This window comes from Galeopterus variegatus, unplaced genomic scaffold (genome assembly GCF_000696425.1).
Source record: "Galeopterus variegatus unplaced genomic scaffold, G_variegatus-3.0.2 Scaffold984, whole genome shotgun sequence".
NCBI classification, from domain to species: Eukaryota; Metazoa; Chordata; class Mammalia; order Dermoptera; family Cynocephalidae; genus Galeopterus; species Galeopterus variegatus.
The window spans coordinates 1-18,108 of NW_007727095.1; the positions used below are offsets into that span (position 1 = coordinate 1).

The 18,108-nt window shown below is 40.7% G+C and overlaps 1 protein-coding gene across 2 annotated transcripts; it reads right to left on the bottom strand.

Annotated features, from left to right (window-relative positions):
• Positions 1-1,167: 1,167 nt before the first annotated feature.
• LOC103591534 (gamma-tubulin complex component 4-like) lies at positions 1,168-18,015 on the bottom strand. 2 transcript variants are annotated; one of them, XM_008574011.1, is made up of 7 exons: positions 17,683-18,015; positions 11,833-11,961; positions 9,686-9,808; positions 9,338-9,391; positions 8,838-8,894; positions 6,739-6,818; positions 1,168-1,499 (listed from the first exon to the last, which is right to left on the bottom strand). In XM_008574011.1, the coding sequence occupies exons 1-7, from the start codon at positions 17,758-17,760 to the stop codon at positions 1,274-1,276; spliced, it is 747 nt and encodes a 248-aa protein (XP_008572233.1). In that variant the 5' UTR covers positions 17,761-18,015; the 3' UTR covers positions 1,168-1,273. The 2 variants fall into 2 exon arrangements, with proteins under 2 accessions (XP_008572233.1, XP_008572234.1); XM_008574012.1 differs by having other exon boundaries at positions 1,425-1,499; positions 6,704-6,818; positions 17,683-17,879.
• Positions 18,016-18,108: the final 93 nt, after the last annotated feature.

Consider the following 18,108-nt stretch of genomic DNA (forward strand, 5'->3'; position numbering starts at 1 on the left):
TTGTTTGTTGTTGTAGGATCGTTGTTGAAAGAATTATTCGTTTTTTGTTGCTCTTGGAAATACAATTAGTATTCTGGTATCACAGCGCACACTTCTCAGGATCGCGCTGTAACCTGGCACGGCCGCTCCAGACCCGTCGCCATCTTGGAATCTCCCGGTTCTGTCATAGTTTGATCGTGCTACTCTCTTGCCTAAAATTCTCCAATGGCTCCCAGCACTTTTCAAGTTCAAGTCCAAATTTCTTCCCATTGTTTACAAGGGCCGTCACGATCTAGCCTCTGTTTAACTCAACAGCTTTATTGATTGCCACTTCCTCCTCTGCCACCATCTCTTACTTATTATACTTTGGCTTTTACTTGACCATTTCAATTGAATTACTAATGGCTCCCCAAATGAGCCATGTCCTTCATGGCCCCTGTACCTTTACGTACTTCATTCTCTCTGCCTGGACATTTCTTAACTTCTCCTCTCAAACTCCACTGAAAAGCTTTCTCTAGTTACTCCAAGACCCTACCCCAAGACCATGTTCCAAACACACACTTTTCAGAGCACTTAGTACACTGTAATGTTTACTTTCTACATCTTCCACTGAACTATAAGCTCCTTAAGGACAGGGACTACTACATTTTATTTGTCTACATAGTTGTGACACCTAGAATAGTGCTTGGCACATATTAGGCATTCAATGAAATGTTGTAACAGGATAAATGAATGAATGGATGACCAGATGAATGAATAAATATGGACAATATAGGACTTTGAGGAGTGTCATCTAAACTCCAAACTGCATTTAAAAGCTATAGGTTCTCTGGTAGTCTAGTGAGTGGTTAAAGAAAAAAAAAAAGCTATACGGTACCTACCACTTGTAGAGACAAGACTTAACCTCTTAAATGCATATATTAAGAAAAGGGGATGGGCTGGCCTGGTGGCGCACTTGGTAGAGTGTGGTGCTTGGGAGTGTGGCGGCGCTCCCGCCGAGGGTTCGGATCCCATATAGAGACCTGTCTGCTCACTGGTTGAGCGCGGTGCGGGCGCGACACCAAGGGTTGTGATCCCGTTACTGGTCACGAAAAAAGACAAAAAGGGAAAAAAAAAAGGGAGGGGGGGGAATCATGCAGACATATTTTCTATTTTGTGGCCTTATATTAATTAAGACAAAGCCAAATGTTTATATCTCAAGAATTTATGGAAGGTGCACAGGCTATTATAAGCTGAGAAGTGATCACCAAAAATCATGTAACTGTAGATTTTTCAGACTCCTGGTGGGAGAATGCTAGGCTGCTTGCTGTGCGCTCACCAAGTCCTGGAGTTCTCTCAGTTGTTTTCCTGTCAGTCCCCCAATGCCCAGATCCTCCTCATCCTCTTCTGGCTGGGCACTGACATTGCCAGAAGATGGACCCTGTTTGATAAAGAACTCTTCATGCTGGTCTAAGAGGAGTCCATGTAGCATCCAGGCTGAGAGCTGTTTATACATGACCCCATGACAAACAGCCAGGATTCTGAGTAGAGAGGAAGTAAAGAGGCTTATAAGTCCACTTAGAGAATATTAAACCCCACAAATACCACAGAGGTCATGCTTTAAACTGCTATGTAGAAACATTCTAAACACAGGCCTGTGTTTATCCACAACTCCAATGACATTGCATGTGGCAACCCATTCCAGCTGAGGAGCTGCAGAATAATCAAGTGTCTCTCCTGGGTTGTGGGGGCCCAACCACCATCCCAGCAACCTTGCCCAGAGTGGCCCATTTCAGCTCAGGAGCTTCAGAGAGCCCAAACATCTCTCTTGGTGGCAAGAGAGCCACCCACAACCACAGAAGGATTGACCAGAGTGGCATACCCCAGCTGAGGAGCTGCAAAGCAACCTAGTATTCTTCTTGGGGGTGCAGGGTTCTACCCCAAACCGCAATGACCTCACCCAGAATGGCCCACCCCAATGCTGGTGATGCAGAGCAACTCAGTGTCTCTCTTGAGGGTCTGCACACAACCCTTGCTACCTCACTTAGATCAGCCCACTTTAATGGTGAAGCTGCACAGTGCCCCAGAGTCTCTCTTGGGGGCACAGGGTCCCATATACAACCCCAGAGTCCTCATTAAGAGTGGCCCACTCCAACTGAGCAGCTGCAGAGCACCCTAGCATCTCTCTTGGGGGTACAGAGTCATACCCACAGCCCCAGTGACTTTGCCCAGAATTGATCACTACAGCTGAAGAGCTGCTGAGCACCTCATTGTCTCCCTCAAAGTTCAAGGTCCTAAACTTGACCCCAACAACCCTTCCCAGGGTTTCCCACTCCAGCTGGGTAGCAGATGAGCACCCCAACACTTCTCCCAAGAGCTCAAGACCTTGTACTTGACCCCTGCAACCCAGCCCAATGTTGCCCCCTCCAGCAAGGAGCTGCTGAGCACTCCAGTGCCTGGGCCACAGAGGCACTCACAGACAACTCTGACATTGAATATGCTCCAAAAAATCAAATAGACACTATACTACTGTGCTCATCCAGAACAAAACCTAAGACACCCTATCCGACTGCCACTATAGATCACATCTACAGGAAACAGTTTCTCCCTTCAAAAGCTACTACAGAGTATTAAAAGAAGTGATTGTTCAACCAAATGCACAGACATCAATGTAGGGATCCAAGAAACATGAAAAAACAAGGAACCATGACGCCCCCAAAGGAATACTATAATTTTTCAGTACCAGACACCCAAGAAAAGGAAATCTATGAAATGCCTGAAAAAGAATTCCAAATAATAACCTTAAAGAAACTCAATGAGATGCAAGAAAATACAGATAGACAACACAAAAAATAAGAAAAACAATTCAGGATCTAAAGGAGAAATTCAGCAAAGAGATAGATGTTATGAAAAAGAACCAAGCAGAAATCTTGGAACTAAAGAATTCAATGGAAACAAACGAACAACAAACAAAACCCCCCACAACTGAGAGCTTAAGCAAGAAGCTAGAGGATTCTGAAGAAAGAATTTCTGAACTTGAAGACATGTGTTTCAAAACAACCCAGTTGGCCAAAAAAAAAAAAAAAAAAAAAGAATTTAAAAAAAAATTAAGAAAGGCTTCAAGATCTATGGAACAACTTTAAGCATATAAATATCTGTATTATGATTGTTCCAGAAGGGAAAGAGAAAAGAAAAGGCATCAAAAATTTATTTAATGAAATAATAGCTGAAAATTTTCCAAATATTGTGAGAGATATAGATTTCCAGATCCAAGAGGCTCAAAGATCCCCAAACAGATTTAACCCCAAAAGGTCATCTCTAAGACACATTGTAGGCAAACTGTCAAAACCTGAAGACAGGGCTGGCTGGTTAGCTCAGTTACAGCACAGCCTTTTAACATCAAGGTCATGGGTTCAAAGCCCTGTACCAGCAAGCCACCACAAAAAAAAAAAAAAAAAAAAAGAAAGAAAGAAAAAAAAAGTTGACAGAATTCTAAAAACAGCAAAAGGAAAGCATCAAGTCAACTATAAAGGAATCCACATCAGACTTACAGCAGATTTCTCAGCAGAAACCTTACAGGACAGGAGAACATGGGATGATATATTCAAAGCACTGAAAGAAAAAACTGCCATCCAATAATGCTATAGCCAGCATAGCTAACCTTTAGGAATGATGGAGAAATAGTGTCTTTCCCAGACAAATAAAAAATGCGGGAATTCACTACCACAAGACTGGCCGTGTTAGAAATCCTTAAGGGAGTCCTACATCTGGAAGCAAAAGAATTATAACTATCATCATGATAAAATGTGAAAGAATAAAACTCACTGGTAGAACAGAAACACAAATGAGAAATAGCAAGAAATTATATCTTGTCATTACAAAAAAACATCAAGTGGCAGAGACAAACAAAACAGAATGAAAAGAACAAAAGATATATAAAACAACCATAAAAAATTAATAAAATGTCAGGTAAGGCAATACCTTTCAATAACAACTTTGACTGTAAATGGATTAAATTCCACATTACAAGATACAGACTGGCTGAATGGATTAAAAAACAAGACCCAACTCTATGTTGCCTTCAAGAAACTCACTTCACATCTAAAGACACACAGGGACTAATAGTATAGGGCTGGGGAAAGATATTCCATGCAAATGGAAACCAAAAATGAGCAGGAGTAGCTATACTTTTATCAGATAAAACAGACTTTAAACCAAAAACCATAATAAGAGACAAAGGACATTATATAATGATAAAAGGATCAATTCAGCAAGAGGATTTAACAATTGTAAATATATATGCACCCAACATTAGATCAGGCAGATATATAAAGAAAATATTATTGGATCTAATGGGAGAGATGGACCCCAAAACAATGGTAGTTGGGGACCTTGAGATCCCTCTTTCAGCACTGCAAAGATAATCTGATGAAAAAAATCAACAAAGAAATATTGGATTTTTTTTTTTTTTTTTTTTTGGTGGCTGGCTGATATGGGGATCTGAACCCATGACCTTGGTATTATAAGCCTGAACAAACCTTGGATTTAAACTGCACTATAGAACAAATGGACATGACAGACATTTACAGAACATTCCACCCAACAACTACAGAATACACATTCTTCTTATCAGCACATGGATCACTCTCCAGTATAGACCACATTAGCCACAAATCAAGTCTCAACAAATTTTTAAAAATTGAAATCATATCAAATATCTTTTCAGACCACAATAGAATAAAACTAGGAATCAGTAAAAAGTGAAACTATGGAAACTGTAAAAATACATGGAAATCAAACAACATGCTCCTGGACAACCAATGGGTCAAAGATGAAATTAAGTAGGATATCAAAAATTTCCTTGAAACAAATGAAAATAGAAGCATACCATACCAAAACGTATGGGATACAGCAAAAGTAGTACTAAGAGGGAATTTATTGTAATAAGTGCTTACATCAAAAAAGTAGAAATTTTGTTGGAATCACATAGGGAGAGAAGATTCAATATGTGAATGCCAGGTATACATGAAAAAGTATTATCCAATAAAATGCAGAAACTAAAACAAAATTCAGAAAGGTTGTTGGGGGGCCGGCCTGTGGCTCACTCGGGAGAGTGCGGTGCTGATAACACCAAGGCCCCGGGTTCGGATCCCATATAGGGATGGCCGGTTCGCTCACTGGCTGAGCGTGGTGCTGACAACACCAAGTCAAGGGTTAAGATCCCCTTACCGGTCATCTTTTTAAAAAAAAAAGAAAGGTTGTTGGGGAATAGGATATTCAGATGGTCTCAAAGGATCACCTACCAACTAACATATTAATTACAAAGGGGAAAAGGTACTTCTACAATGGAGAGATTCTGATGGAAAACACCTAAACCAAGTGATCAAAATTCACAACAGCAGAAATGGAATAAATATACTTTCTGTGCTGTAATGAAGTGGGAAATAATATTACCTGTGTAGTATTCTTGCCAAAAATGTTTAACCTGAGTCTAATTATGAGTAGGTGGCCTATAAAATTTGGTCCCTGCATTTATATAACATATGTGTATATATCATATGTACATAAAATTTTAAATTCTATGCATAAAATTATAATAGAGAATTAAGTTCCTAAAACATGTTCTGGAAAATTTCCTGCTCTTTTTTTTTTTTCCTTTATGTGTTTTTTACTGACCGGTAACGGGATCGCAACCCTTGGTATCACGCCCGTACCGGGGACCGGCAACGGGATCGCAACCCTTGGTATCACGCCCGTACCGGGGACCGGCAACGGGATCGCAACCCTCGGTGTTGCACCCACCCCACGCTCAGCCAGTGAGCGGGAACCGGTCTCTACATGGGATCCGAACCCTCGGCGCCACGCTCCCAAGCGGCGCACTCTCCAGTGTGCCACCGGGCTGGCCTATCCTGCTCTTTTGAGGGTTTATTTGTACAGTGGTCATAGTAGAGATTAAGAGTTGTGAAGGTCCTTAGAGATCATCTATCACAATTTTTCAATTAATGCCACACTCTTTTTTAAAAATTAGGAGAAAGAGGGAAATGGGAAGATCAAACAGGCAATCTTTGATCATACTCCACATATATTTTTCATGGTTGTAATCATAAGACAAATATAATTTTGTATGATTTTTCAATAAGTATTATATAAAATATTTTTACACGCTGTTATGGTATGTATAATTTTAGTGGCTTTATAGTCTATCAACTGAACGTGTGTTTATTTAGCTTTTCTTCTATTGCTGCTAATTTTCTAATTTCCTGATATAATAGGCAACATTGCAATGAATATGTCTATGTATACGGTTACTTTCTTCTTTTAAATAATTTTCCATATCATCCAGCTGCAAATAATAATAATAATAATAATTTTGTTAGGATAAAATTCCTAAGAGTGGCATTATGGGATTATAAAGTAGAAACATTTTCAAGGACCTTGACGTGAAAATACCAGCTACTCAAATATATATGTTTAGACATAGCAAGCAATATCTGGCACATGTAATGGAAATCCTATAAGGTTAATGGGATCCAAATATTAAAAAGGAATGCCTCAAGGTCATCTAGGCAGCTAAGTCCTGGCTTTGATACTCAACACTTTATAAGCCTCTCTTTGCAATGCCTGAGCCATCATAAAGATTATCTGGGCTTCTCTGCTTTTTCTACTCCGGTCATAACTTTCTCAAGAGGGAAACCTGAAATGACCTGAAAATAAAACATGAAAGTCAAGTAACTTGAGCACCCACCTCCACTGCCAATCTCCAATTAAGCCACAACTTACTTTTCCAGTGCACTTCGAACAGGAGGCAACCCCCCACAGCTATGTTTATAGACCATTTCCAGGATTTGACAACCATGAATCTGTAGAAAATACAGCTTTGTCAATTTTCATGCAACATAAACTCATATTCTATATTGAACCAAAAAAATAAATAAAAGAAAAAATAAAAAGCCCTCCTGTGATTCTAATGCACAGTGAAGTTTGAGAACCACTGCACTAAAGAAACCAGAATCATTTAGAATTAGAACTCCAAAGCCAAGGAAAGCTCTTTATTTCAGGCTAAGGACCAATTCAGACTACTTATAAGGTATATGTTTTCCCCCAAATCCACTGCCTCTGTGTCCTTCAGGCTCTTTTTTTTAAAAAAAAACCACTGTGAGGTACAATTTACATACCATAAAATTCACCTGTTTTAAGTGTACTATTCAAACATTTTAAATGAATTGATGGCACCATCACCATAATCCAGTTTAATAACATTTCATCACTCCAAAAAGATGCCTTGTGCCTGTTTGAAATCAATTCCTGTTCTCACCTCCAGCCCATGCTCCTGACTACCTTATTTTTGTTTAACTCTTAGAGCTTTGGCACACTATCTTCTACCACCATCTGGCAGGAAGGAAGGTTCACACAGCTGAAGTCCCTCTATTTGTTTTCCACTCTCCTATAGCCAATGGAAGCCAAAAGTCAACTGAGATATGCTGGTAGGTAGGCACCCTTATGCCAATAACACTAACTACACTTACCTAAAAGTTCCCCTCCCATTTTGGAATATAATTTAATATAGTGGTTACGAGCATAGTCTTTGGCGTCAGATAGACCTGGGTTTATATCCCAGCTCTACCATTTACTACCATCTGTGTGAGCCTGAGCACATTCCTTAACCTACTTAACCCTTTAGAGGATTGAATGTGATAATATATGTGAAGCACTTAGCACAGTGCCTCGTAGAGAGCAAGTGCACAATAATAAAAGCTGGATGCTATAATTTGACGAGGGCAATTGGCTTTAAAGGGCCAAAGAGCACCTTCCTACTGGCTTGGCTGGCACAGCATGAATGCAGCAGAGCATTGAGGTTTGGATACTTACACAGCAAAAAGTGAAGTAGCAATGTGGCAAATCAACAGGTTAACTAGTTATGTTAATCAAGGTGAATACCCCTAGTAGCTAAGGCACAAATTTAAAAGCTTAAAAACATGGAGACTTGAGCTTAAACATGTTTAATACATTTGTCCACTCGGTCCAATTATAGGCCAATTCAACAGGACAGCAGATTCTTCTAATGTAAAATCTCAAAGCACTTTATTCCTCAGTTATTAACACTGCCCAGAAAAGACATTCTTTTGACACTGAGGATCCTAACTTTTCAATGCATATGATAAAAACCTTGTGACAAAAATAGGTATATTTAACTAATAAATATCTGGGTTTCATCCACTGATCTCATAATTCTCAGAAAACTGCCAGCACCCTAACCATAAACCTACTACCTTCTTTCTTTCTAAGGATTAACTTTCTGCTCTTCAAGATCCATACCCAACAGTTCTTTTTTTTTTTTTTTTCCTTTTTGTCTTTTTTTCGTGACCGGCAACGGATCGCAACCCTCAGTGTCACGCCCGTACCGGGCCGGGACCGGCAACGGGACTGCAACCCTCGGTGTTGCCCCCGCACCTCGCTCAGCCAGTGAGCGGGAACCGGTCTGCATGTGGGATCTGAACCCTCGGCGGGAGCGCCACCGCGCTTCCCAAGCGGCACACTGTAGCAGTGCGCCACCGGGCCGGCCCCCATACCCAACAGTTCTAAACCATTAGTACAGACTGTTCTCACCTCCAAACATCCATGGCATTTTTTTCTTACCCCGGCAACATTCTTAGGTACATCTATTAACATTTCCTCTGCCTTCTGGACCAGAAGGTGCTTAAGGAAAGGGTCATATCTTATTTTTGCATTCCTGACACTTAGTATGATACTCAAGCAGATATTGTTGAATGAAAGAACTAACTAGTAAAAACTAAGGCCTTCAAAAAATAATGTAAGGCAAAATTAATTACTAGTATTTCCTTGGTGCTTAGAGCAAAAAGAAAAAGGAAAGTTCTCACCTTTTGACTTTTAATTTGTTCAACTACAACCATCACAGAGGGGAAAAGGAGCTGGAACTGCAAAGTAGAGAATAATTAGGAGGATATGTAATCAAATGCAAAAAAAAAAAAAATCAACTCAGGTAATGCTTTTGTTTCTAAATATTTCAACTTAAGACAAAATGGCAGTACCATAGAACAACCAAGACCCAGTATCCTAAGGCAATTTGGTGTGGGGTTTGGCTGAAGTCAGGAAGAGGATGGCAGATAGAAGCAGTTTGCATTTCTGAGGCTGGCAATTGTTAGTATTGATGTCAATATAGAGCATTAATATTAGACACCAAGTTTTAAGTAAATTTGTAACTCTTGAAACAGTTCTGATCCAGTAAAGCATAAAATACATAAAATATAAAACATGTGCTCTGAATGCAGAAGGAAAAAAATTCTAAAAATAATGTTGTAAATTAGATTATTCAGGCAATATCAAGATTCCAAGATATTTTGTTATTTGGGCAGCATACCTGATCTAAGGAGTAATTGACATGTGATATGGAGAGATGGGGGTCAGCCAGGAACTGCAAGAAAAAATATTGTGGTTAGAGCTCCACACAAAATATCTCCAATCTATTTGAGCTATGAAAACTAGAAGAGAATCTGAGAATGCGCTTGGTGTTGGCTCTGGAATACAGAGAACTGGTAATTTATTCTAATTTTCAGATAATAAACAAACCAAAGCCAGTGCTCCTGTAAAGTCAGGAACCTTTGCCATGATCTGTAAGCCACTTTACTCACTGCTTGGGCAATCACAGAGAACACTGTACCCTCCAGCTGGGCCAGAGGTATTGTTTCCTATGTCTCCTCTTTCTCACCTCTTGTTCCAAGTCAAGCAGTGCTTGGCGATAAGGCTGTAAAACTGAATCCAGCCCTGTGCAGAAGGCCCTCAGGTAGATTCCATGTAACCCACCTTGACCCTGCTGAGATGGATGGTGATCCTGAAATCAAAGAAAGAAAAGTCAACTCAGCTCAGGCCCTGAAACCTGAGGAAGACAATATCCTTTATTAGTGGTATTGTTTTTTCTTAATAACTCCATATCAAAGCAGTGCTTCAGTGAGAGGAAAACCTGACTGAGGATAAAGATTTTGAGCTCTGACATTTAAAAATTTGATAATATTTTAATTTTCCAGGGAGGCCCAGATGTTACAAACAACCAAGTAGTACTGTATACTGTCAATGGAGATTTCTCTACAACTCAATTCTGACTTTACTATTCTCAGCTTAAAATCCTTTGGTGGCTGGGCCGGCCCGGTGGCGCACTCGGTTGAGTGCGGTGCTTGGGAGTGCGGCAGCGCTCCCGCCGAGGGTTCGGATCCCATGTAGAGACCAGTCCGCTCACTGGCTGAGCGCAGTGCGGGCGCAACACCGAGGGTTGCGATTCCGTTGCCGGTCGCGGTACGGGCACAACACCGAGGGTTGCGATCCCATTACCGGTCATGAAAAAAGACAAAAAGGAAAAAAAAATCCTTTGGTGGCTTCCCACTGTCCTAGAATAATATCTGAAGTCCTATACATGGCACATAATGATTTCTGCATTTTGGCCCTTACCCATTTCTCCACAATTATCTTTCACTGCTTCCAACTTCACATCCTCATTTCCAAACTACCTACAGTTCACCAGATGTGTCTTGCTTCTCTCTCACCCCTGTGAAGTTGGACTGAAACTCTGCTTATAATGATGCACCTTATCTTTGTGCAAGATAAGGTGCAAACACCTACTCTTCTTGCAGGACCAAGCTCAAGTACCTCTTCTCTGCAAAGCCCCTTCTAACTCTCCCTAGGGAATTAACAGCTCCACTTTGTTGTTTTTATAACATCTCTACTTAGTGCTTGAACTGTTTTTTTGTTTATATGCCTCCTTCACTAGACCAAGAGCTTCACGAAGTCAGGGACCACACTTTATCATCTTTGTGTATCAGCTCCTAGCACAGTTCTTTGGACAGAGGGGCTAATATTTACTAACTGAACAAAATGACCCCATACTCCTTCTAATGTCCCTTCTCCTGCCTGGCTTGGCAATTCATCAAGAACATGAATCTGACAGCCAAATGGGGAGTTGAGAGACTCTCATCAAGAAGTAATAAACAAATACAACTTGTCTTTCAGGACACTTAAACGTTTTTTATAGGAGCTTCTCATGTAGTTTTATATGAAGAATTGCAATTAACAGTTGACTAGAGGCTACGATGACTAGCCTCCCTGGCAATGCGCTGATTAGGTGATCAGACTCCAGTGGTGGTAAACACGATAGCAGAATTCAGCAACAAATGTGGTAGGAAGCTTGGGCTCAGGGGTTATAAACCATAGTGTAGCCAGAGGATGCTGCAAAGGATACTAGTAGTTCCTAAAGATAAATCTTCATAGCTATAAAAAGAACAGCATGATCTTAGGGTGAAACATACACCAGACTGGCTTATAGCCAGCCAATTTTATTTTGATCTTGTGTCATTCCAGAGACTCAAATATCTCCATTTATCACAAAATGAAAGAAGAAATGAGTATGTTTTTTACTTAAAAAAAAAAAAAGGGCCGGCCCGTGGCTCACTTGGGAGAGTGTGGTGCTGATAACACCAAGGCCAAGGGTTCGGATCCCTATATAAGGATGGCTGGTTAGCTCACTTGGAAGAGTGTGGTGCTGACAATACCAAGTCAAGGGTTAAGATCCCCTTACCGGTCATCTTTAAAAAAAAAAAGGTAGGTACTACAGGTATCTTTAGAACTTGGAAACATAGGAATTCACAAATCATATAAGATAAAATCCACATGGTAACATGAACATAGGACAGTCTTTTTTCTTTTAAGTGTTATATACAAAAAACAGACCTTGTTTTCCCTTGAGTATTTCCAGTGATGAGAAATTCATAACTTATTTCATACGAATAATCCAGACCAATGACTCAATGAAAGCTTGACTAGCTCCTGCCCACTAGAGGTACACATTCCCCTGAGCACAGGTCCTACCTGTTGCTGCACATGGCCAGTGTACTGTTCAATGAACTCAGTAAAGCGAATGTAGTCTGTGCCAAGCCGGCAGAGTCGATTCAGGACGCTGGTCTCACTGGGGTGGAGAAATGGGAAGTCCTGTGACACCTGCAGGAAGAGGGACAATGCCTAAATCACTGATGCCTGCTAGTCACTCCTCCATGTTCTCTGAGGCACTTCAAATGCTTCATACTATTCACCTTTTCCCTTCTCAAGATGCCTACTTCAGGTTGGTGAGTTCTGGATAACAAAGGTACTTCCAAACTACTGCAAAGGTGTTGTTCTCCAACCCCATCCAATTATTTGCTTCTTGTAATAGGTAACACATGGTAAAGAATTCAAACAGTACAAAATGTTATACATTAAAAATAAGTCAATCTCTCCAGAGGCAGCCACTATCACCTGTTTCTCATGCAATCTTCGAGGATATCCTATAAAGATATGGGATTGGACCTGTTGCAACAAGGTGTCTTAAGCAATGTTGCTCAAATGGAGGTCTGCAGATTCTGGGGGTTTCTCAGACATATTCTTAGGATTTACAAATTCTGTATAGAATTTGAAATTTTATTTTTACTACAATAAAAATCTAAAATTAATATAAGCATACTACAATCTGTAAAAGCATCTTATAACTGGCCATTAAAATTCAGTGTCCATATTTGCATTTGTATTTTTAATTTAAATGAAGATAGCCTAATATGCTATATAAAGGTTTCACAGCAGTTCATGTAGAAAAAAGTAGTGAGATAATATATTCATACAACCAACTTTTAAAAAAATTATGGTAAAATATACATAACATAAAATCTACCATTTTAACCTTTTCACGTGTACAGCTTAGTGGCAGTAAGGACATTCACATTGTTCTGCAAACATCACCACCACCAATCTCAACAACTTTTTTGTTTTCCGCAACTGAAACTCATACCAATTAAACACTAACTCCCCATTCTCCCCTCCCCCCAGCTTCTGGCAACCGCCATTCTACTTTCTGTCTATATGAATTTGACTACTCTAGCTATGAGATATAAGTGGTATCATACATTTGCCCTTTTGTGACTGGGCTATTTCACTTAGCATGATGTCCTCAAGGTTCATCTATTTCGTAGCATGTGTCAGAGTTTCCTTCCTAAGGCTGAATATTCAACTGTGTGTATATTCCACATTTTGTTTATACACTCATCCACTGATAGACACTTGAGTTGCTTCTACCTTTTGGCTATTGTGAATAATGCTCTATGAACATGGCTGTAAAAATATCTGTTGAGTCCCTGCTTTCACGTCTTTCAGGTTTGTACCTGGAAGAGGAATTGCTGGATCATATGGTAATTCAACATTTGATTTTTTGAGGAACTACCCTACTGTTTTCTGAGTGGCTGCACTGCTTTACATTTCCACCAGCAATAAACAAGGATACTAATTTCTCCACAACCTTGCCAACACTTGTTATTTTTTTATTTTTAATAATAACTATCCATATGAATTTGAAACGGTGTTTCATTATGGTTTTGATTTGTATTTCTCTAATGATTAGCAATATTGAGCATATTTTCATGTACTTATTGGCCATTTGTACATCTTTGGAGAATTGACCAGCTTTTAATGAACACCTACTATATCCCAGGCACTGTGTTAACATTCTGTGATGAAAAAGTGAACAAAATCATACAAAGTTACCACTCCAGAGGAACTTAGCATATTACATATTCATATTGAGCATTATATTTTGTGGATGCTATCTTTATATGACAATAAATGTGGTAGTAAATAGGCAAAGAAGAATTTTTGTTACTGAGCCCACAGTAATGTGATTAGAAATCCATTTAATGTACATTTTAATGACATAATGCTAATCATATCTTCAAATTACTAATTTATGATATAGCGTGACATAGTGCTTAAGAATCTGGTTTTGGAGACAAGACTGCCTGAGTTTGAATCTCTGACTTGCTTCTTACTTGCTTGAAAGCTTAAGCACATTACTATATGTCTCTGTGCCTAAGTTTTCAAACCTACAGACTGGACATAATTATTATAAACATTAAATAAGTTTATACATATAAAACACACGTGCCAAGCACACAAGAACATATAAGCATTTAAAAATTATTAACAAGATATAACTTTTAAAGAAGTACATATAACATAAGTATGCATGTGGTATGTAAAAAGAAAATGTAAGGTATTACATAAAAAAAAGAAAGCAAATGAACATGTCTGTACCTTGTAAGTGGAATGTAGATATAATATAGGTGGGATTCAGGATTTTTGTAATAAGAACTAAGGTCTGTAACAATGCCTTTCAGATAGTAAGCATTCAATAAATGTTGAACAAATGGGAAAAAAAATCATTAATAAGATAGCTCTACCCAGTCATCAAGTGATACCTCCATTAAAATTGGCATTTGAGCACTTCTTTCTTTCTTTCTTTCTTTTTTTTTTTTTTGGTGGCTGGCCGGTGCAGGGATTCAAACACTTTACCTTGGAGTTACAACACTGCACTATAACCAGCTGAGCTAACCAGCCAGCCCTTGAGTATTTCTTATTGGCAGAGTTTTAGAAAAGTTCAAGACTTAATTACTCTGAATCAGCAAACAATACCCTGAAGTTACTGATATCACGTTGTACAACATACTTATATGAACAGGCATTCTATACATTAGAGTTACTTAAGTCAAAATAGAAAATATAGAACCAGATCTGTGCCTATGTTATTCTGTTAAACTCAGTGTTGCCAATTTAATTTCAGCAAAACAATATTATATGTCACATAAGATATGTGGTTCTCAATTGGGGGCAATTTTGCCCTCCAAGGAACATCTGACAATTTCTGGAGACATTTTTGGTTGTCAGAACTGGGGGAATGGTACTGGTATCTAGTGGGTAGAGGCCACAGAAGCTTCTAAACATCCTACAAGGCACAGGACAGCACCCCACAACAAAGAGTTACCAGTCCAAAATGTTAATAGTGCCAAAATTAAGAAACCCTGCATTAGAGTAATGTTAATTTGAATTTATTGATTTGGTTTTGTTTACATTTAATTTGCAAAAATTTGGTAGCTGTCTGAAAGCAATATGCTTGAGTTTATACCTAGCTTCATATGTATACATATTCGATATTACAATAAAAATAATTTTCATCAATACTGAGCATTCATGACAATTCTTCCCTTTGTTCAAATATGAAAAACACTGCAGAAAGTATGCAATAATTGTTGTCATTATCCTTTCTTCCACAAATACCTGAACACCTACTATGTGGCAGAAACTGTGCTAGGTGCTTTGGGTGCATGAATGAAGACCACTGTGGTTTTTGTCCCACAGGCAATCTATGTGGGAGAAAGACTATTATAAACAGGTAACAAAAATAATAATTACAAATTGTGATAAGTCCTGTAAGGGAAATAAACAAGTTACTGTGATAGAGAATAATGGCACAGAAGGATACTTAACTTAAGGATGGGGGTAGATAGGCCGGCCCATGGCTCACTTGGTAGAGTGCGGTGCTGATAACACCAAGGCCACGGGTTCGGATCCTATATAGGGATGGCCGGTTTGCTCGCTGGCTGAGCGTGGTGCTGACAACACCAAGTCAAGGGTTAAGATCGCTCACTTGGTAGAGTGCGGTGCTGATAACACCAAGGCCACGGGTTCGGATCCTATATAGGGATGGCCGGTTTGCTCGCTGGCTGAGCGTGGTGCTGACAACACCAAGTCAAGGGTTAAGATCGCTCACTTGGTAGAGTGCGGTGCTGATAACACCAAGGCCACGGGTTCGGATCCTATATAGGGATGGCCGGTTTGCTCGCTGGCTGAGCGTGGTGCTGACAACACCAAGTCAAGGGTTAAGATCCCCTTACCGGTCATCTTTAAAAAAAAAAAAAGGATGGGGGTAGAGAAAGTTTTTCTGAGGAAATGACTTTAAAGCTGAGACCTACTGATGAAAATGAGGAAAAAATCTGATTGAGACATTTTTAATAAGCAAGATGAATTATTTGTGGCTCTCCCCCCAGATATGTTACTTATACTCTGTTATCTCTTTTTACTTCAGACAGTCAAGCACCCACAAATACTTCCTGAACACTTTCCTCCTATATAGCCTGGCACTGTGCTAAGTTCTGGGGAAGAGAGAAACACCAACTCAGTCTTTGAAGACCTACACTGAAAAGTAACTATTCGAACTTCACTATCCAAATTTTCACCTCACTTTTTTTTTGAAAAAACTCATTTAAACTCCCAAACCCCAAATACACCTTCATAAACAATAACAAGAGGAATCTATTTGATTTATAGGTTTTATAGACTAAGAATGTAATTTTTCTGGTCTTCCAAAGCCTATATTGCCAATTATCCAGGAACAGGCATGACTTAGTGATCGGACACACCTAGATTCCAATCTTGCCACTACCAGGACTAGCCAGCTAAAGTTAAAGTTCTCTGAGCGTCAGTTTGCTCATTTGTACACTGGGGCTGTATTGTCCGTTTCTATATAACAAAATACTTGCAACTCGGTAATTTATAAAGAAAAAATAATTTATTGCGTACAGTTTCGTTGGCTGGGAAATGCAAAGTCCAGGGCACACATCTAGTGAGGGTCTTGGTGGTAGCGACAGTAATCCAGAGGTCTCTTATGGCAAAAAATGGTGGAGCAGAGAATGAAATAGCTCCTAATCCACTTCCTTTTATTTATTTATTTTTTTAAAGATGACCGGTAAGGGGATCTTAACCCTTGACTTGCTGTTGTCAGCACCATGCTCACCCAGTGAGCAAACCGGCCATCCCTATATGGGATCCGAACCCGTGGCTCTGGTGCTATCAGCACCGCACTCTCCCGAGTGATCCACGGGCCGGCCCCCACTTCCTTTTAAAGCCCTCAGAACCACGCCCATGACCACCATTTTTAATCAATTCACTACAGCATTGTCCTATAATCTAATCACCTTTTCAAGACCCCACCTTGCAATTACAATAATAGGATTTCCCACCCTCGACAGTTACAGCAGGGATTAAGTTTAGGGGGGATGTTCAACCCAAGGCAGGGGCTAACAACACCTAAGTTATTAAGTTATTGAGAGCATTAGATAACATTACTGGAAGCAGAAGTAGGTAAGAGCAGTTAAGATAACTGGAGTGGGACAGACCTCGGTTCAAAACTAATATCCGCTAATAACTAGTTATGTGACCCCAGGAGTTATTTAACATTCTGAGCTGGGGTTAATCTGTAAAACGGACATAGGGTGGTTATGAGAATTAAATGAGATACCGCATATGCGCAAAATATAGCACAGCCCTTCCTCCTCATACATTCTTGGTTACACGAAGGCTTCCTATCAAGTTCTCCACCTATTGCAGAAATTTCTTGGGAAAGGAGTAATGAAGGAACCACACCACAGGCTCTCGAATTCACTTCGTCATAGCGCAAAATTTGCTGAGCGCTTATTGTGTGTTAAACGCGGTGTATCTGGCCCAACCTTCAAAACTCAGTTTGAAACAGAATGCAAGCGTGAAAATAAATAGGAGGAAGTGCTGTCTTCACTTTTAAGTCGTTCCCCAGCAACTCTAGTCCAGACAACTAGACCTTAGGCCCTGTCCCCGGCCCCCAACCCTCCCAAGGCAAGGTCATTCAAGATCTGCCCTCTGTTTCCCAGCCTAGGCCCAGTCCGCTCAAGCTATTTACATCACCCGTAGGCACTCTAGTCACCTGCCCAGGGACACTCCCCTAGGCCCTGCAAGCCCCGCCCCCTAGGTCCTTCAGACTCCTCCCCAGGCGCCGGCTCGGGTCCACCGATTCTGCGCTCCCTACTTCCCACGCCCTGAGTCAGGCAGTACCTGCAGGCCACTCCGCTTGTTCCAGGTGAAAATGGATCCTGGGTACCCACTCAGAGCCAAGAGCAGTTCGTGGATCATGCCCACGGCGAACCTCGAGTCCCCAGATACGTCACCCCCTCCTCCAGCGCCCCCCCAGGCGACCACGGGGGCGAGCGTCTCCCCTTGGGTACACGCACAGGCCACTGGGTCGGGCGGTTAGTCCTGAATCAACCCGCCGAGACAGTTGAGGGAGGAGCGTACAGGAAGCCGAGAAGGCGATGGCACGCTGAGTCCCGGAAGTGAGCTGTGACTCGCTGGGTCCGACCGCTAGCTCCTGCCCAGACTCCTCGGAGAGGATGGCGCGGTCGCGTCCTTGCGCATGCGCTCTCGGTGCCCCGAGTCTGCGGATTGGACTTCCGGCTTGGGAGCTGGACCCTCCGGAGGCTG

What these genes read in the sequence shown, in the direction of transcription:
- LOC103591534 (XM_008574011.1), bottom strand. Translation starts at nt 17,760, where the DNA reads ATGATCCACGAACTGCTCTTGGCTCTGAGTGGGTACCCAGGATCCATT. An exon ending in ACAAGCGGAGTGGCCTGCAG is followed by an intron (nt 11,962 to 17,682) that starts GTACTGCCTGAC and finishes CTCTTCCTGCAG; the next exon opens with GTGTCACAGGACTTCCCATT. An exon ending in GTTCGAAGTGCACTGGAAAA is followed by an intron (nt 1,500 to 6,738) that starts GTAAGTTGTGGC and finishes CTCTCTACTCAG; the next exon opens with AATCCTGGCTGTTTGTCATG.